The sequence below is a fragment of the Thalassophryne amazonica genome, chromosome 20 (genome assembly GCF_902500255.1).
Source record: "Thalassophryne amazonica chromosome 20, fThaAma1.1, whole genome shotgun sequence".
Lineage (NCBI taxonomy): Eukaryota > Metazoa > Chordata > Actinopteri > Batrachoidiformes > Batrachoididae > Thalassophryne > Thalassophryne amazonica.
The window spans coordinates 45,028,263-45,048,307 of NC_047122.1; the positions used below are offsets into that span (position 1 = coordinate 45,028,263).

General features: G+C 38.0%; 3 protein-coding genes and 1 long non-coding RNA gene across 4 annotated transcripts in view; 3 read left to right on the forward strand and 1 right to left on the reverse strand.

Annotated features, from left to right (window-relative positions):
• Nucleotides 1-20,045, forward strand: part of LOC117501689 — a 21,280-nt gene continuing 1,235 nt past the window's right edge. The window contains exons 1-3 of the long non-coding RNA XR_004558064.1: nucleotides 1-20; nucleotides 9,446-9,452; nucleotides 13,911-13,921. This is a non-coding gene — a long non-coding RNA (uncharacterized LOC117501689). The remainder of the gene's footprint in view (nucleotides 21-9,445; nucleotides 9,453-13,910; nucleotides 13,922-20,045) is intronic.
• On the forward strand, nucleotides 1,064-4,302 carry gatad1 (GATA zinc finger domain containing 1). The gene is made up of 5 exons (XM_034160642.1): nucleotides 1,064-1,428; nucleotides 3,198-3,320; nucleotides 3,407-3,466; nucleotides 3,613-3,796; nucleotides 3,866-4,302. Exons 1-5 carry the CDS (start codon nucleotides 1,237-1,239, stop codon nucleotides 4,054-4,056), a joined length of 750 nt encoding a protein of 249 aa, XP_034016533.1. The 5' UTR covers nucleotides 1,064-1,236; the 3' UTR covers nucleotides 4,057-4,302.
• Nucleotides 9,450-12,278, forward strand: lrrc14b (leucine rich repeat containing 14B). The gene is made up of 3 exons (XM_034160640.1): nucleotides 9,450-9,911; nucleotides 10,029-10,657; nucleotides 10,820-12,278. The coding sequence occupies exons 1-3, from the start codon at nucleotides 9,636-9,638 to the stop codon at nucleotides 11,493-11,495; spliced, it is 1,581 nt and encodes a 526-aa protein (XP_034016531.1). The 5' UTR covers nucleotides 9,450-9,635; the 3' UTR covers nucleotides 11,496-12,278.
• Nucleotides 12,272-16,826, reverse strand: LOC117501688 (cytochrome b-c1 complex subunit 7). Its single transcript, XM_034160643.1, has 4 exons — nucleotides 16,772-16,826; nucleotides 13,414-13,482; nucleotides 13,153-13,319; nucleotides 12,272-12,462 (listed from the first exon to the last, which is right to left on the reverse strand). The coding sequence occupies exons 1-4, from the start codon at nucleotides 16,788-16,790 to the stop codon at nucleotides 12,382-12,384; spliced, it is 336 nt and encodes a 111-aa protein (XP_034016534.1). The 5' UTR covers nucleotides 16,791-16,826; the 3' UTR covers nucleotides 12,272-12,381.

Here is a 20,045-nt window from a genome sequence, read left to right on the forward strand (position 1 = left end):
ATTTCTATATTTATTTATTTGTTTATTTATATTCATGATTATTTGGTTTTATATTTTCTGTTGTGTTTTGTTTTATCAGGTTCTTTTGTCTCTTTCTCTCAAATTGTATTGAAGCATTATTAGTTATTATTACATTGTTGTTGTTGTTGCTATTATTATTAATATATAGATAAAATAAATAAAAAATATAACAATTTGTAATACATTTGACTCTTTTGCGACAACAAACGCTGAGCCATTAATTAGCACACAAATGCACACAAAACGTGCTGAGATGCGAACAGCTTAAAGCTAACTTAACATTGAAAACGCCATAGACATGCTAACGCATTAGCATCGGCCCCGAGTTTAAAAAACATGCAAATCTGCAAGAAAAAGAAGCAAATTTGCCACAATTAAACACGCAAATTTCGAGATTATAAACATGCAAATATGTGAGAAAAAGCAGCAAATTTGCAAGATTATTTGACAGATTAAACACGCACATTTTCAAAATTATAAACATGCAAATCTGTGAGGAAAAAAGCAGCAAATTTGCAAGGAAAACTGTAACAAATTTGCCAGCTTAAGCACGCAAACATGCAAATCTGTGAGGAAAAAGTAGCACATTTAACGCTAGCTACAATATTACTTAATAATTTCATGTTGTTGTTGTCCATTTTCTCTCATCTCTCAGGCATAAATATTGAAACCGCTGTTCGTGTATTAATTTTTGACTGTAAAGACGTACATGATGAAGCCATAATCTTGCGTTGTCTTTTTCTCTCAAATATACATGTTTATAATCTCGCAGATTTGCATGTTTAAATTTCGCAAATTTGCGTATTATTTCTCGTAAATTTGCATGTTTATTCTCGTATTTTTGTGACTTTAAACTCGAAAATATAATCTCCATTTTTTCCCCCCCGTCTTTGAATGGCCCTAATACGCCGCCGTAAAATGGAGAGTTGTGCTGCTGAAATTGTGTGCTCCAGTCCTGTGGGTGGCGCTATGTTGACAAGTCCAGAGGTGCCAACTATAGAAGAAGAGTTTGTTTCCAGCCAAAGAAGAAGATTGACGCTGATGGTGTTAGCTATGGCTACGTTGAAAACACATTTATGTTTTCGATGCTGTTTTTCCTGTCGTCGTTAGAAAAAAAAAAACGGTTAAAGTTTATTTAGCAGACGTTTATTTGTAATAGTAACTAAATCTCCCATTCCGTTCGGGTGTTCGTTTGCGTACATTAGAGCTCGGAGGATGCCGCTGGGTGTGAAACCGTGTTGTTCCGTCTGTAAGACGAACTCGTCGTCAATGTGGAAGAAAGGAAGCCAGGGAGAGATTCTCTGCAACAACTGCACGGTCAAAACCACGAGCACCAGCAGCAACAGCGGAGCCTCAGGACCTTCTGTGTCCACCAACACTCAGCCCAACAATGGAGGCAGCAAGCAGGTCAGTTTAACTGCCAGCAGGAGGCGCTTCTTGTCCACACTGTTCAAATGTTCTCTGTACCATCGTGTACATCTCCACCTTATGAGGGCATAAAACGAGGGCAAAATGATTAAAATCTGGTTAATGTTGAGGAAACGCATCGGTCAAAAAAGCAACTTGATTTTTATTCAAGTACCATTCGGAAACACCTCTCTTTTGAGCCGTTGTTTTGATGTCCTGTACTGAGTCTGTCTAGTGATCCTAGAAGGCTATGGCCATGTGCTGAGATTGCAGAGGCATCCCAGAATGCTTTTGTTGTGGAGTTTCTGTGATAATATCAGCATAAAGTGAGACAGACGATGCAAGGAGCACTCAGGGTTCAGACATATGATGCAGAGAGATTTCTTTGTGGCAGAGGAGAAAACAGGTGCACCTGGAGAAGTTCCAACAGGTACCACATCCAACGTACCCACCGAGCCTTCTGGCCTTACACACTCTGAGTACCATGGTACTCACTGTGTTTTATGTTGTCTTTTATTGTATTTTGTGTTGTTTTACAGTTGTATTGTGTCTCTGTTTAATGTTTTATTGTTGTAACACTGTGATTGAGAGAGCCGTGTTAAGGACCTCTCCCATAATGAAAACAAAATCATAATACAAACATAGCCTTTGGCTAGTCTGGGCCATGATCAGATGTTTAATCATGAATTTGGAGAAACACAATGTGTTATATGAACAAAGACAAATGTTAGCCTCAGATGACCCTGGCCCAGTACTTTCAGTACTTTCTGTCCTGACAATATAATGCAGACATCAATTTTTCCTCTACATCTATGACTATGTACTGAGATTGCAGAACAATCCTAGAACACTGTGACCATCTGTTGAGATTGCAGAGTGATCCTAGAACACTGTGACCATCTGTTGAGATTTCAGAGCGATCCTAGAACGCTGTGGCCATGTGCTGAGATTGCAGAGTGATCGTAGAAGCTGTGCTGAGTTTATCGCTGTAAAATTTGAATGCCTGTAATTGACATGTTAACACAAACCCTAACTACACTGAGTTAAGTATTTTTTTTTTTACATAACAATAATGTGGCTAGTTTCTCCATATGCCTGAAATCCACAAAATTGCAAATTAAAATAAGCAATCACACTATGGCAGAAGTTGTGTAAATTTGTTTGCAGGAAGCAGCGTAAACACAGAAACGATCTCATTACGACACAGTCTCAGTTTGCCACACCTGAGCCTGCATGAAAAGGAGGTCGTCACATGGTGTCTGCCATGTGATAAACACTAGCCACCTGCTGAACTGTTCATTAATGTGCATCCATAACAAATTGCGAATTTAATACAGTTACAGCAGGGTTTATACATGGACTAGCAGATTTAGTTTATACTCCTTGTTTTGGGTCTTCATGGTAATTAACATATTACCTGCAAATTAATATATTAATTTTAAGATGATTCAACAGTATTTATTAGTTAGAATTTTTTGATTGCAGAGTATAATGTTCTATAAAATATAATACATACATTGACTTGCTATGTTGAATGTAAATTACATACATAGGTATGCAATTTACAATAAACATCTACTTTTGGCTCATAATTCTACATCCAGATTAATTTATGGAAAAAGGAATTAATTTGGGCACGTCTGCTGTCAACATATGTGTGGTTTTGACATTACATGTAGCTGGATAGGTTTGTCAGCTCCCACACAAACCCCTACAAAATTGTCTAGGTCTGGTGGTCTCAAAATGATTATTTATTTATTTGTCTTTAGTCCAAACAGGAGATCCACAGGAGGTCTGCACGGCTAAGAAGTACGAAATATAAGGCTCCCGCATCTGAGAAGAAAGTATCAACAAAAGGAAAGGGGAGGAGACACATTTTCAAACTCAAGAATGTAAGTTTGAGGTCATGTTTACCAGCAAGCTGAGTCTCAACATGTCTTCTGTACAGTTAAGTGTGTGTTTGTCTTTCCCTTTTCAGCCAATTAAAGCACCAGAATCTGTAGCAACGATCATCACATCAGAATCTGTATTTTATAAGGTATTTTTTTCCCCAGAATTATAATATTATAACATATGCCTGATTTTTACATGTACATAGTTTGGGGTTTGTTTGTTTTTTTTTTTTGTGTGTGTGTCAGTATTTAGCCAACTAACTGTATATAATAGAGGTATTTGTACATACAGGGTGTGTACTACCAGACAGGAGATGTCATCAAGGTGACAGATGAAGAGGATGGGAAGCCTTACTATGCTCAGATTCGAGGATTTGTGCAGGACCAGTATTGTGAGAAGAGTGCAGCACTGACTTGGCTTATCCCCACCCAGGCGAGCCCAAAGGATCAGTTTGATCCTGCAACATACATTGTTGGTAAGATGCTAAAATTATTTAATTGTTATGCAAAAAGTGCATTATTTTCTAGAACATTTATTTTTCTAGGTCCTGAGGAGGATCTACCCAGAAGGATGGAGTACCTGGAGTTTGTGTGTCACGCCCCCTCTGAGTATTTTAAATCTTGGAGCTCTCCGTTTCCAACCATTCCCATCAAACCGGAAAAAGGCTACATCTGGACCCACATCGGGCCCACACCAGCCCTCACTGTCAAAGAATCTGTCAGTGGCAGCAGTTAACAGAGCTGAGATATGGACTTCTTTGATTTTAAACATATATATATATATATATATATATATATATATATATACACACACACACACACACACACACAGTTATTTAATATAATAAACTGCAAACATTTCCAACAGGACAGTATGATGTTGCTGATGCAGCTCAGTCAAATATTACTTTTGTATGTAGTGAAAAAAAAGATGTTTTTTTCTGACTTATATATTTTGTAAATAAACGGAAGTTTGTTCAGATGGAAATTTAATCTGTTTGTGTAGTCATGACTCCTTTTAAGTGATTTGTTCTGTCAGAGATTTTCTTTACCCACTTATTCTAATTAAGGGCCATGGGGTGGGGGGGGGGGTCCTAGATAACATTTGAAATTTGATTTTAGAAATTGTAAAAAAAAAAAAAGTTGTCAAATGCTCATAAAGATATCACTATTTTAGTACTAAATAGCCAACAGTTGTCTTGTACAGTGTAGTGTTAGCCTGTTTATTTGTTTTTGGGCTCTATTTAAAAAAAAAAGTTGTTAATGAGGTATGTTGGTGGTCACTGAAATCAAGTCTGCACAGCTACATCAGATGATTGTATATTTGTTGTATTCAACATTGGCTTTCCACCTAAAGGGAGGATTATAATCTTGCAGAAGTTAATTAACGTGCATCTTTGCTGTACTGACCTGCTTTGTTGTAGGTAATTAATTATACACTTATGAACAGATGGTTATGAAAGCCATTTTCCATTTATGCGACCAAATACCCCTAAATCGTACTTACTGTAGCTTTAAATAATGAAACCTCATTTACTACAGTACAAAATGCTTTACTTTTGATATGGACTCTGAAACAGCCTTCCAAAACTAGTGCTGCGATGGTTTCAAACCATTATGAGTGTTTAGAGTTTCTATCACTACTTTGCAGTACCAACGAAAGGCTTTCCTGCAGGCCTGAGCCACGCATTCTATCCATTGTTTGATTCCAGCTTTACATCACACAGGCAAAACAACTGCTTTCTCAGTTAATCTGGTCTATGGAAGTTGGCCATTCATTAATCGCTTCATCCTTATTGCACACAGAGCATGTTTTTTTTAATTTTGCGTACACAAAGCTGAGATGGATTTCCCCACTCACATTTTTTGTTGGAGAAACCCAGTGCTGTTATCCGGGCAGGGAAAATCCTAATGCTCATAGAGCTTTGAAGTAGAAGGTATGTGATTAAATGGCTTCATGAGCCTGGTTTGCTTTGGAAGAGATGTGTGCTCTGCAGAGTACCCCATTAGTTTCCAGATGTTGTAACAGTGCAGCTTTTGACACCTACTGTAACTGCACGGGCTCTACATGCACCAAATTATGAATTGTGCAACAACACAAATGTTTCATACATGAAAACCCTGCACCTGATCCCAGCCAGCACAAACTCCATAAAAACCTGTATTGGTACATACTCTTGAGCCTGATGAAAGACATATACATCTTCCATAATCTCAGTCAAAAAAATAAATAAATAAAATAGAAGTCCACACGAGGTTCTACTTTCTAGCAGCAGACACTTGGACTGTTTGGGCAGCGGGGAGAGGAAAAAGCTGCATCTGTGTGTTACATGCCTCAATCAGATACAGTTGAAGCCTAAATCACAGTACTGCACTCATTCTTGAGAAATTGTTTTATTTATAAAACTCAAAATCAGATTACTTGCAAATTACTTTTTCCAACCTTTTTGATCTTTTGACAGAGTTGCTGAAGTCATCAGACTTTGTAATCTAGAGTCTAGACAGAATTCATGAAAAGTGGCTTTATACTGTAAAAGGTTTACCAGTGTTTGAGTAGAAGTGTATCAGTATTGTTTTTAACTTATTTATTAAATGATCCAGTTCATGGAAAAATAGAATACCAAACTTACATTTTTATTTTTAGCTTCTAAATGGACAAGAAATGTACACGGTAGATAAACAACAAATTTTAAGTAAAGTGTACAACATTTCTATGTATTTTCCTGAATAATATAAATAATAAAAATAATAAAATGTTGAGTAAACACAATGAACATCTTCATTCGTCACTTCTTCATGTTTTATGCCATTTCATTAAGACGTTATAACTGATGCTTGTAATTTATTGATTCAGTGGTTGTGAAATACCGCTTAAGAGGAACAAATTACTATCAAATGGTGCATATATTCTAATGTCCAGGTTATGTTTTTTAAGTCATGACCAACACATAAATGATCATTAGACCAAAATAAGAATTAAAGACAAATATTCAACATCTACATAACAGCATGCATGTTGCTGAGAGAAGACGTGTTTTATGTGCTGTCATTCAAACATCAGTCATGTCCTGCTGCGTTTGCTTTTCTTGAACATGTTAAACTTGATATGTGGAAACATTATTAAACAATATTCAAAACTGAGACAGTAATATAAGATCACATTAAACATGCTGGACAGCATCATTAGCAAAGGGCATTTGGGGGCAACACTGAAATACCAAGATATTTTCCTTATTTAGGGATACATTTCTAAGTACGTTATTCCAATGAAAACTTCTTAATTTGAGCTTGGTATCCATTTTTACAACATTCAGGAGGTTTTATTCCATCCAAAAATAGTGGGTATCAATTTCTACTCAAAAATCCTGGTTCATTACTCAACTCATTATATAATTTGTATATAATGAGTTCATACTTGTAATGTGCTATATATAACTTTTGGAAACCAATGGCTTAGGTTTTTTTTTTTTTTTTTTTTTTGCAAAGGAAAGGCTTATTGTCCTTGGTGTTGCAGACAATATAATGATGTCAGCAGAATCTATGGATACTGTGATTGTAGCACTTGAGAAGCTGAGAGTGTGGGTTCCTTTTCCAGGAACTAAACCACCCAAGATTTCAATGACTTCCTGGACTTGGCCAGCAGAAGTGTATCTGTATGTCTTTGGGTCCTTCAACTTTAAGATTGAGATGCCTGAGAAGAGCTTTTGAAATCTTGAGGTCACTGGAGAAATGTGTTTGGTGATTCCATTGTCTTTACAGGAGAATGAAGGTCTACGTCTTAGGGTCCTGGTGCTTCCAGTCTGGTTACGAGACATTAACCAGTGACCTAAGGTGACGACATTCATACTAGGTGTCTTTGGAGAACCTTTGGTTACAACCGGAATGACCATGTTAACCAAATGGTCAGCTACAACATTTTGACTATGTAGCACATTTGTCTGGAGGCATGACTTGTGTGTATACAATAGGAATACAACTTTTTAATTTCTTTCCTCTAAAACAACTTCTGTATCATATTTAGATAAACTTTTACACATAAGTAGCTAAAGTGAACTCACTTTTGAGCTATCTTTTAAAAAAAGTTCACCCATAAACCAATAGTACTCTTGGATTTCAATAAATTCTTAGCAGTTGTGATGATTAGCCTGTACTGCTGAGTCATTATGCTTTTCCCTAATTTTTTGTTTATTATTCAACCAGGTTGCTAGTTTTTTGGAAATCCACCCAAATGCAACAGGGTATAAAAATTTCAAAGTTAGTCATGGGTGAACTTTTGATCAAATACAGCCCCCCCCCCCAAAAAAAACAAACAAACAAACAAACAAACAAACAAACAAACATTGATTTCCACTTTTTTTTAATGCAAAAGCTCACCAGAATATGATACAGGACTATGGGGTTCCAAAAACGTTGTATCCCTAGTATACATATATTTAACTTGATTCATGTCAAAGCTTAACCTTTTCCCCCTTTAAGCTGGGAAATAAGTTCCAACTTTATTATTAGTCGTTGATCCACAGCACTAATGTCATGAATGAATTTTTCTGAAATTTGGTACAGACAATCCTTGGGGGTTTGTCTGGTCATGATAGTTGAACTTTCTGATTGAAACACTGTGGGCCCCCCAGAAAGTTTAAAAAAAAAAGAAGAAAAAAAAAAGAAGGTTTTTTTTTTCCACAGTGTTTGCAGTTATTGCAGAATAACTTTCATAACTTCTCTAATTTGGTTGCCTACAGACCAAAAACATTTACCTCATTTACCTTGAATTCATTTCAATTTCAGTTTATTTCATTTATATAGCCACTTCCCCAATATTTGGTCAGAATTACATTCTTTGTACGAAAAGACTTCAGGATCTTGTTTTATTGTCATTCTAGAATCTCTATAACGAGGCCGCACAAGATCGTCGCTTGAATTTTCGACACCACCTAGTGGTGAATCAAATGAACTGCACGTTTTACTGAACTCTGCTGATCAGTGGGTGGTTTCGAATTTCGTACATAGATCATTGTGTTAGTTGATTACAGCCTGTAACACAACTTCCACTCGAGGGAGCTCATTAGACGTCTAATGACATTATTTCTGGGCGTGTACGTAACTACTAAATCTATGACGTCATTTGAAAGCGACTTGCACATATCAGCATCATTTTGACATAAAACAGAAACTCTAACCAACATTTGCATAGTAATAATGGTTTTTCTGTCTAAAATGAAGCATTTAGTGTTTCATTATAATAATATAATAATTACAATGAGTTGGGAGTTTTCGTGTGACGTATCGGTCACGTGATTGAAAACCTTGACTCGAGTACATAGATACATAAAATGTACGTAGTATATCATTAGTAGAAAAAACACATTTAATTTAAAAAAAAAAATTCAGTTTTATATATATATATATATATATATATATATATATATATATATATATATATATATATATAGTTATCAAAGGACAAATGTGTTATGTTATTATATACAAATTATCAATTGATGACTTGGTTTTCCAAAAATATTGCAGATCAAATTGGACATTTCATTTAGTGTTTCTAGTTATAGTAAATTATGTCTCAAATGTTTTACACAGGACTGTACCCTTGTCAGTTCTTTGTGTTCTGAGAACATTGTCAGTTTGTTTATCCTCAATGTTATGATAATGAAAATTAATTATGTCACAGCCGACAGTTAAATGAACAAATCATACAAAATCCTTTTTTGGGGAAAAAAAAACAAGAGGTATAATTCTTTAATGCATGTTACAGGCAACCTTGTCTCAAGAGAAAACCATTTTGAAGTGTATCTCATTAAACAGGAAACAGCTGATAGTAGTACATAACATTTCTGCAGTTTTAAATGTATTTTAATCCACAAACATTTTGATTTATTGCAACACTGTTTATACTGGGCAAACTGCAGTAATTCTAACACCTATACTGAATTACACTGAATTATATTTTGTTGAATTTTGTGAGTGCTTGCAAACTCACAAAAAGGTAAGTTACAGCACTTGATTGTGAAACAGGTTCTAGGACTCGTATCTTGATTTAACAGCATTGTTTTCTTTAAGACACGGGTGTAACTTATGATTCCCATTGCTGCTTCACAATCTTGTGAAATTTGCAGAGACACTGTACCCAATGAAGGTTGTGAGACAGCTGTGTCTATATTTAACTCTGTCCTCTTGACACTGGCTTGCTCACATGTGGACACAGCAAGTCCAGCTTGTTGTGAATACACAGCACCCAGACTGCAACGAAGGAGCAACGACAGACAGAGCTGCTTGGTCACAAGGACCTGGCTTGACCCCTGAACCATGACATCACTGCGATTCCTTGCTGCTGAACGCTTTGTCTTAAGTGGTCAAACTGCGATCGAGAACCTTAATTGCGTGTCTTTTGATCTTTACCCACTACTTTTCAAGGCTTCCTATCTTCACGAGCAAGCAGGTCTGCTTCACATCCTGGTCCAGACATGGCCTCTTCCTGAGCTAAACTTGCGAAAACTTCTTGGAAAGACACTTGACTGCCAGGTGGACCTGACCACCCGCACCTGCCGACTCTGCCTAGAGGCCATTCTGACTGGCTTAAAGGTATTTAATTGTAAAGTAATGCAAAATAATCATGCTTTGTCATGTTCTTGTGGGATTTCTGTATCACTAATTGGTTGATTTTAACTGATTCACTCAGACTTTACATCTTTTGTTTAGGAGTATGTGCTGTGCCCTCCAAAAACCTATGCCAAAATCCTCCAAGTTGTGGATCTGACTGCCTTAAAAGATATTGAGCACCAGGCGTGTCCGTGCCGATCCACCTTGGGTCGATGGGCAAGAACTCATCTCCTTACCCGTATGTGCTATGAGACCATGGTAGCCATGCAAGCGAGCGATGTGTCCCCATTTGCCTTCAAGACATCAGTTGACATCTGTCTAAATGGTTTCATCACAGGACGCAACTATGAATGGGTGACTCAAGCCTTCCTACTCCTCCACTCCTGCCCACTGAAGCTTCGTTTTATTGGCTTTCGGGCAGACTCCCTCACCCTGAAGCAGCTCTTCTATGTGCTCCGACTAGCAGAACCTGAGTGCATTACAAAGCTGGAGGTAGTGCACAATATTCCCCTTGAAGCTACGCACCTGGAGGTGTTGTTGTCTAGAGTGGAACTGCCCAAACTACAGTCCTTGACCTTGCCAGCTGGGGCATTGGATATACGGAGATTGAGCCCTGATGATGCTGATCTGTTGACAATCATCGGCAAGCTGCTGGCACAGCTGACTTGCCTGACTGAGCTGCATGTGGGTTTCTCCACACTCACTGGTCACCTCCGCAAACTGCTAAGGTGAATAAATTATGATGATGGTCTGTGGTGATGATGTCTGTAGCGAGATCATAGTTCAAACATAGACTTCACGTTACATACTAGTTATAACAGTAGTAATTAGTTTCCTTGTCCTTTGCTTTCAAATAAACTCATCTTGCATTGCCTATGTTCTTTCCCCAGTCCTCTTAATACTCCACTGCAGTGCTTAGAGTTGGCCAACTGCTACCTGAACCGCGTTGATATGACTTACCTAGCCAACAGCCTCCACAGTGAGCACTTAGTCTGCCTGGACATCAGCGGTCATGACATCTTTGGCGTGTTCGCCACTTCCTTCCATAAACTACTCAACCGGTGCTCGGCTACATTGGCCAGCTTGGCCCTCGAAGAATGTGGCATTGAGGACGAGCACATGGACACCTTCATGAATGCTCTGCTTTGCTGTCAATCCCTGGAGGAGCTCAAACTTCTGGGAAACCCTCTGACCTCAGCAGCCCTGCGAAGGTTATTCTCCATGTTATCTGCAGGGTTTCCCAAACTGCGGTATATCGAGTTCCCAGTTCCCCGTGAATGCTACCCCGAGGATGTCACTTATCCGCTTGACGACTCTGTGCTACTGCAGTACAACAGAGAACTGTTTCTGGAGCTCAAACGCCAAGTGATGGAGATCCTAGTAGCAGCTGGAAGGGGGAACATAGAAGTGTGCACCCCACTTACGGGGACGTACGACCCAGACATTAATGAAACCAGTAATGAGCTAGGGGTGTCTATGTTAAAATCTTTCAACAATGTTATTGGGAACTTTATAGGCACCATAAAAGACGTGGACAATAGGCGGTCACTTGCTCAGAAAAAATAACTGTTAACCAACAACATACAGTTTTGGTGTCGGAGTGACAATGTACATCACGGAATCTTTAGTTAGAATGTGTTGAAACTCTCCATTTTAATATTGCAGTTCTCTAATAGTCATTTAAATAATTGCAGTGTGATCTTAATGTCTATGACCATCCTGAGGTTATTAACGACGGAAAAAAAATACTGTAAAAATATTTTAAGAGTACCAGTATTAACAGTCTAAGCAGTAGTACTTTGATTATGGGGCACACCTAGGGCTTATTTATATCAGCAGTCAAGCATTGAGCATTAATCTAACATGTCACTGTTGACCAGATATCCAGTTACAAATCTATCATTCACTGGATATCATTTCACTAATCAAGTATTTTCATAAAGGATAACAGTGCAGCAGATAACAGAATATTTGCAGAAGAATCCTTCAAATTTGGTTACAAGCACCAAAGTTTGACTGTGTATAACCTTTGGTACATATTTTAGAAAAATAACTTTAGAACACGCAGCTGCTTAGGAACACCAGCAGCTGCGTGTTTCTCCATATTAAACTGAAGTTTTGTCAGAAAAGCACGCAGTCCTGCCAAATCCAGATGCAGATCTGTACGTGATGTGCCGTGGTTACGAGTACTGTAAATGAGCCAGCTGACAGTGAGATTTATTCATATACTGTGGGATATATACAAGCAAATGGCATGAAATTAGCACACACACAAGTTTCACTTATTTCTACCAATAAATCTTTAGTCCACCTCAATTATATACAAAGATATGACAGTTTCACATGCTCCAAAATATTTCTTTAATGAGTACTGTCTTATGTAGATTACATGTCATTTTAGATGTTTCACCAAGGGGCAATAATGCACCGACCCAAGTTGACAATTGACAGCTCAACCTTTCTTCATCCACTCTGCCTCTTCCTGCTTCTCACGGATCACCTCTTCTACATAAGGGGTCAGGTACAGTTCATCCTTAAGATGGGGGGGGGGGAGAAAACAATAATACAATATTAACTACAGTAATCATAAATGTTGCAATTACAGCCATTGGTAAGGTAAATAATTGTCAAAATTGTGTTGTGGTGAATTTAGAAAAGGTATTATGCCTACAGAACATCATCTACGCCTTAAGACTATGTTAAATTTTGCCATTACTGAAATGATCCTCGATACATTACAGGAAATATGTGAAATAAACACAGGTAATTAGGGAATTGGAGCAAATTGAGTTTTACCGGCGACGCGTAACCGTAAAATCTAACATTAAAGTCTGCAAATCATAAGACATAAGGAGGTTATTCCCATTCTAATCCAATTCCATCCTTTGGAGGGATTATTTTTCTGTAAATTCAGTCTGCGAAGCTTACGTGACAACGCCATTATTGACATTTGCGTAGCCACGCGGTCAGGGCGCGGAGTAATACATCAAATGTGAAACAGTCGAATATTTTGCCACCGTCTACGCAATATTTTATATTTCAGATTTGTGGAACAAATGTAATTGGATTAGAATGGCAATACGTTTTGTGTATGGGGTAAATAGCATATATCAGGTAACAACACAGAATGGAATCCATCTGCATCATTCTGCTCTATCATTCTGGTCTAATTTCATGTAATTCAGCAAATTTCACTCTGAAAATAACGTTCCTCTGATTTTACCTCCTCATACTTTGTCCACTCCTCTTTGGGGAGGATCTGGTTCTTCAAGCTGAGATCCAGGGCCCTCTTGATCCTGAAGACTCTGTCATTGTACACATTTTCTGGAAGCCTACGTATGGCCTCTTTCACATTTTCATTCTCATGGAGTAGGTCATCACGCAATAAACCTAACAGAAACATCATCCAATATTAAACTGGGCAGATTTAGTTATGTATGATGTTAACACTCAACATTTTCACAAATTTATTGGTTTGCCTTACCGAACTTATTGAAGCCGCACAAATTGTAATACCATTTGCGGAAACCAACCATAAACCTGGCTGTGGCAACTGCAGAGGAAAACAAAATATTGAATGGCATCTCTAGCATCAACACCTCACATTAAGCAGCAAAAGTTTGAAATAAGGCTAATGCAGGTTATTTAAGAAAGAAAAAAAATTACAATCACAAAAACCAGACACTTGTTATGTGTGTGTAAAATAAATATATAAATTAATGCTAAAATACCCTTGGCCATATGAGCATTGTGCTCTTTGCAGTTGCTTAATTAATTCTTAACATCCTATTATCTTACGTACAATTTGTACATGTTCAATAAAGCCCCTCTATCAATCATTCAATTAAAAAAAAAAAAAAAAAATTACATTTTACTGGGGTCTGCAGGAGGCTTTGCGTCTACGTTTACATGAGCTTTTGTCAAAAGCGGAAGTTATGGAAGTCAAGGAATATTTGTAGATCACCCTCTGTGCATTTGCAGGTATTCTCAAGGTCAGTCATCCTGGCATTTAACCTTGAGGGCCCAGTTTTCTCGGTGAAAACATCGCCAAGCTCAATACAAATGCGTGTAGTTTGGTCACTTTTCATAGGGGTCAGACTCATCAATAAAGTCAATATAATGTACAATGGTTCATGTCAGGTCATCTTAGTGTATAAATCTCACTGTTCGAGGCAATGACAGCTGTCAGCTGGCCGCTAGAAGCAAGTTAGAGACAATTAAAAAAAACAAAAAAACGCTGATTTCAACAGAACAGTATACAGCTCGAGCATATTGTCACCGAGCAGCCAGTCAAAGAAGTACGAAATCTCGCGTTCGGATTGGCCACTTCACCACGTCACGTGGGCACTGACCTTGAGAATTAATAAAACAAATTTAACTCCATAGAAAGTTAGCTAATGTCCGCTAAATGTCATAAATCACTTCAGAGGTGATATTAGGCTCCAAAAATAGGCTTAGAAGTGTTTATTTCCCAGTAGCCTTTACAGAATATATGACAAAGCGGTTATATTTACACACAAAACAGAGTTTGCAGCTAGCTACCAGCTTGTGACATCACCATGCTAATGTCAACTAAATGTTTTGTAAATCCGTCCAGAGGTGTTATCAGCTTACAAAAAGAGCATTTTCAGTTTTAGAAGTGCTTATTTTTCGCTATCTTTTACATAATATATGACAAAAGGATATATTTACACACAAATGAAACAGAGTTTTGCAGCTAGCTACCAGCCTATGACATAACCATGCTAGCATCCGCAAAATAAGTTCAGAGGTGTCATTAAGTTCCAAAAACAGCGTTTTCAGTTTTAGAAGTGTTTATTTTCTTGCTAGCTTTTACATATTATATGAGAGACATGCATATAAACACAAAGCAAAGCAGTTTTGAAGAGACCAGCCACTGACGTTACGGTGCAGCTCTACTCTGATTGGCTGCCAACCCCCACCACTCAAAAAGAAAGCAGAACAGATTCAAACAGAACGTGACGTTTTAACCTCTAAAAATATGTCAAGGTTAGCCATCTTTGAACATGTACAAGGTCTGTGTCCCAAGAATGTTCCCTGTGAATTTGAAGACTGTGGCAGTAATAGAACTGGACTTCTATTACACAGACAGACAGACAGATGGATGGACGGACACCGGGTCTTTCACAATACCCGGTGGCCATATGTTGGCCTCAGGTAAAAAGTGAAACAAAATCACTTGTGGGAAAAGTATACCTTGGACGGGGGAAGGGATGGTCATCATTAAATTTTGGTGGACACCCAGAACTGCCTTAATTAAAATACTTTCCTCTGTCCTCCCCATAACTGAAGTTATGTCATCTCAAAAATCAGTAGACATGTTACTGAACGACTTTGGGCCCTGGTTGAAGTATGTGCTGTTTGAATGTCCTATAGTTCCAAATACTCGTATATTATTGATTTTTTTTTCTCTCAAAGTGACCAACCATAGATAGCAAACTGACATTATACCAGGTCCACCTTGGTGGTACAATAAGTCCCACCATAGATATTCAATACAGCCTGAGATCAGTGCACTTCCAACGCAATAAGGATCTGGAACAAATGAGAACTGCACCAGATAAAACTCAGATAGTCATGAAGCAGCTGCTCCAGCTTGGATCCCTTCTGGACGCATTCTGAATATTTTATTCAAAATAGCATATTTGATCAACATGTAGGTTGTTCTACAAAAACTTACTTTCTTATATATATATATATATATATATATATATATCCCATCCTTACCCAAGCTACCGCAGTGTAGTGTTTCCCAATCCTGGTCCTTGGGATCCAAAGAGTACTGCATATTCTTAATTTCTCCTGGTCCTAACTGCAAATAATGAACTAAATGAGGTGTGTTTCATCATTCAGTCAGCTGTTGACTAGCTGAACTCACCGAACCAAGCTGATCTGATTAGTTCACAGGCAAATGGAAAACGTGCAGTACTTAAGAGTCCTCAGGACCACGATTAGGAAAAACTGCCAGAGCGTGAATCAGATGAGAGTCTACGACTCCCCCTGGATGGGACATCAGTCCATGGCAGGATACTTCTGCCTAGTCTGGTACCCATTTACAGCTGGGTGGACTGGGACAAGGCAAATTGTCCCAGGATGCAGACAAGCAATGCGAAGCACAGATCTGGATTCAAACCCTGGTTTAATAACTAACCTTGCCACCTACTCTGCGATTTAAAGTAGTAGAGAATGTAACTGTGTATATTTATTTCACAGAGCCTATGGAAACATTAACAGACAGGTGGGATTCTAAACACTGTACCAGTACGTCTTTAGATCTATACATCTTTGTGATGTCACTAGGTCAGTTCTTGAAATACTGTGACGGAGCCAAAAACCATTTGTCCACAAATGTCATGTTTTTCCTTAAATGAGAACTAAGTGGTTGTCAAATAATAATAATAATAATAAAACAACTCTAAATAGCTGACGTTCTTTTCTCAATTAATAATCATTTTGCTACTGATTATAACGGTCAGATTACAAACAACCTGCCAAAAAAAGATAGCATAAATATATCTTTTCTCAGCTGACCAGGTAACTTTACACAGTCGCAGGAACATCACACTGAGTGTTCGTTCAACTGTAACATGAACGTTTTAAAATCACATTTCTTGGCATTAGCGAACATTAGCAGGCTAGCACCAGTTAGCAAAGGGACACTAAAGGACACACACGTCAAATAATTTATAAAGCTTCTTTTAAACTGACATTTTAAAAAAAAAAAACCTCAAGCTTACACCTTTAACTCAATAAATTATACAACATGCGCTCGAGCAGAGCAATGAAAGCATGCAAACAAAAGAAAATAATCGCCAATGTACCTGGTGCCCTCGACGCCATTATTCTTACATAGAACCGCAGTGCGTTGTGGGTAAGATGTATTCAGGGCTATCGGAAATTACGCCACTCTGTGTTAGTGCTTGTTTCGGCCTGACAGTAAAATCAAAGTTCAAATTCAGTTGTAATAAGGCCGATCATTTGTTGTATTCTTGGTTATTTGTCTTCTACACTAAAGATGTGACACTGAACTTTCAATGTCATCTTTCAATTTGTGCAGAAACCTGCACACTGATTTGAATTAATCGCTACCCCGTTACTTTGATTGGAATAAGCGAGCATAAAAAAATGAATGGATGCAACTCCAGGAGAAGGCATTGGTAAACTTGAACATAAAAAGACCGTTTAGCTGCAAGGAAAGAGTGCTTCCCACTGCACCACACAGTGCTGCCCAAACTATCAGAAACAGGAAGAGACTGTACATTATCGGTTGTAAGTCTGTACCTGATTGTGTGTAGACACTTTATAGTCCTGATTGTTCTCAGTGCAAGGAGTCAAATCCCAGCCCTGCCACATTTCTCCATGTAATGTGGAGTTGCGCCAGGAAGGGCAGCCGGCGTAAAACCTGTGTCAATTCAACATGCAGATCCACCTTGGATTTGCTGTGGTGACCCCGAGTGCAAACAAGGGAGCAGCCGAAGGGACTTACTTTATACACTAGTATAGAGTTCTACTTTAGACTCAAGACCAGGCACCTAAGTGACTCTACTCTACTGTATTCTACTTTTTTTTTTTTTTTTTTTTTTGATATACCTTAGTATACACAAGTAGAGCTCTACCTTAGAAATGGAATGTATTATAGAAGACATACCTTACTGAATTTTCATGTGGAAACCCAAATGATGCCAACAAATATGGCTGCTCTTGGTGATGAATCTTGTGAAGCTAAAAGACTGAATATGTGTCTAGTTTATGGGATAAAAATCTAAAATGTAAACCCTGTACTTGGAGTGTGATTTGTGACTTATTTTTGGGAGAGAAAGAATCAATTATTGGGAGACAATGGCAAAATTGTGCTGGCCTTCTTTCATGTGGCCTCTTCCAACTCAATGTAAACCCACAGCCTGTCATTATGCAAATTTTGTTATTTTTTGCTTTTGGGGGGGGGGGGGGGGGGGGGGGGGGGGTGATGCACTTTAATTTTGGGTTAAATGAAATTAGTTTTATAGGCCAAATACTATCAGTAATATTTGAACAAGGGTATTACAGATTTGAGAAAGTTCCCATCCCACAAGTAATTCTGCTCAACTGTATTTCACCATTATCAGTTCACAGTAACTTTCAAACTTTTAGAGGGCAGTTTGGTCAAAACTCAAGGTCGTCAAACATATACAACCCCTGGCAAAAATTATGGAATCACCGGCCTCGGAGGATGTTCATTCAGTTTAATTTTGTAGAAAAAAAGCAGATCACAGACATGACACAAAACTAAAGTCATTTCAAATGGCAACTTTCTGGCTTTAAGAAACACTATAAGAAATCAGGAAAAAAAATTGTGGCAGTCAGTAACGGTTACTTTTTTAGACCAAGCAGAGGGAAAAAAAAATATGGAATCACTCAATTCTGAGGAAAAAATTATGGAATCATGAAAAACAAAAGAACGCTCCAACACATCACTAGTATTTGTTGCACCACCTCTGGCTTTTATAACAGCTTGCAGTCTCTGAGGCATGGACTTAATGAGTGACAAACAGTACTCTTCATCAATCTGGCTCCAACTTTCTCTGATTGCTGTTGCCAGATCAGCTTTGCAGGCTGGAGCCTTGTCATGGACCATTTTCTTCAACTTCCACCAAAGATTTTCAATTGGATTAACATCCAGACTATTTGCAGGCAATGACATTGACCCTATGTGTCTTTTTGCAAGGAATGTTTTCACAGTTTTCGCTCTATGGCAAGATGCATTATCATCTTGAAAAATGATTTCATCATCCCCAAACATCCTTTCAATTGATGGGATAAGAAAAGTGGCCAAAATATCAACGTAAACTCGTGCATTTATTGATGATGTAATGACAGCCATCTCCCCAGTGCCTTTACCTGACATGCAGCCCCATATCATCAATGACTGTGGAAATTTACATGTTCTCTTCAGGCAGTCATCTTTATAAATCTCATTGGAACGGCACCAAACAAAAGTTCCAGCATGATCACCTTGCCCAATGCAGATTCAAGATTCATCACTGAATATGACTTTCATCCAGTCATCCACAGTCCACGATTGCTTTTCCTTAGCCCACTGTAACCTTGTTTTTTTCTGTTTAGGTGTTAATGATGGCTTTTGTTTAGCTTTTCTGTATGTGGATGATTCTTAGACTGCAGGCATTTATGTCCTTTGATCATATTGTATGAAAAACAGAAAAAAGGGGAAATTTCACACTTTTATAGTTATCTTTACAATGAAAGTGTGTTAAGAAATTTGTTCTAGTAGTCTATGATGACTTTTTCACCTTTTTTCAGCATCATTATATGCAAATATTGCTGTTTTGTGCTTGTCCCACACCCAGACTTTTGATCTTCAATGATAAAAATGAATGGTAAAGAAATGTTTTTTCTAATGTTTTAAAATATCTCTGAATAAAATATCAGTAAAATAATCAAAACATAATTGGGGTATTCAATGTCATACAACTGTTGTGATTTTTTTTAAACAAAATGTAGTTGTCCCACACTATTGCCGTAATTTCCACCACAACACTGTAATGTCCCTTTAAACAGTTTGTATGAAAGATTGTTTGGGTAGTTTCTATGGAGATAAACAGTGACATCAGAGCACATGTATATAGCGCCAAATCACAACAAACCCCAAGGCGCTTTATATTGTAAGGCAATGGTGTGGTGGAAATTACATTTACAAGGCCAATAGTGCCCATAGTTAAAGAATCACCCATGTAAATCCCATTTCCTTTAGGCGGTTTCTTACAGTTCGGTTGACTCCAGTTTCCTCCTATTCGCTCCTCATTTGTTTTGTTGTGCATTTTCGATTTTTGAGACATATTGCTTTTTCTGTCTTGATGCTTTGATATCTTCCTTGGTCTACCAGTATGTTTGCCTTTAACAACCTTCCCATGTTGTTTGTATTTGGTCCAGAGTTTAGACACAGCTGTGAACAACCAACATCTTTTGCAACATTGCATGATGATTTACCCTTTTAAGAGGGTGATAATCCTCTCCTTTGTTTCAATTGACATCTCTCATGTTGGAGCAATGATTCATGTCAGTCCACTTGGTCCAACAGCTCTCCAAGGTGTGATCACT

Coding starts and splice junctions, on each gene's coding strand:
- gatad1 (XM_034160642.1), top strand. CDS start 1,237: ATGCCGCTGGGTGTGAAACCGTGTTGTTCCGTCTGTAAGACGAACTCG. Junction 3,321..3,406: donor ACATTTTCAAACTCAAGAAT/GTAAGTTTGAGG, acceptor TTCCCTTTTCAG/CCAATTAAAGCACCAGAATC. Junction 3,467..3,612: donor CAGAATCTGTATTTTATAAG/GTATTTTTTTCC, acceptor TTGTACATACAG/GGTGTGTACTACCAGACAGG.
- lrrc14b (XM_034160640.1), top strand. CDS start 9,636: ATGACATCACTGCGATTCCTTGCTGCTGAACGCTTTGTCTTAAGTGGT. Junction 9,912..10,028: donor CCATTCTGACTGGCTTAAAG/GTATTTAATTGT, acceptor TCTTTTGTTTAG/GAGTATGTGCTGTGCCCTCC. Junction 10,658..10,819: donor CACCTCCGCAAACTGCTAAG/GTGAATAAATTA, acceptor TTCTTTCCCCAG/TCCTCTTAATACTCCACTGC.
- LOC117501688 (XM_034160643.1), bottom strand. Junction 13,320..13,413: donor GTGCGGCTTCAATAAGTTCG/GTAAGGCAAACC, acceptor TGTTTCTGTTAG/GTTTATTGCGTGATGACCTA. Junction 12,463..13,152: donor AGTGGACAAAGTATGAGGAG/GTAAAATCAGAG, acceptor CCCCATCTTAAG/GATGAACTGTACCTGACCCC.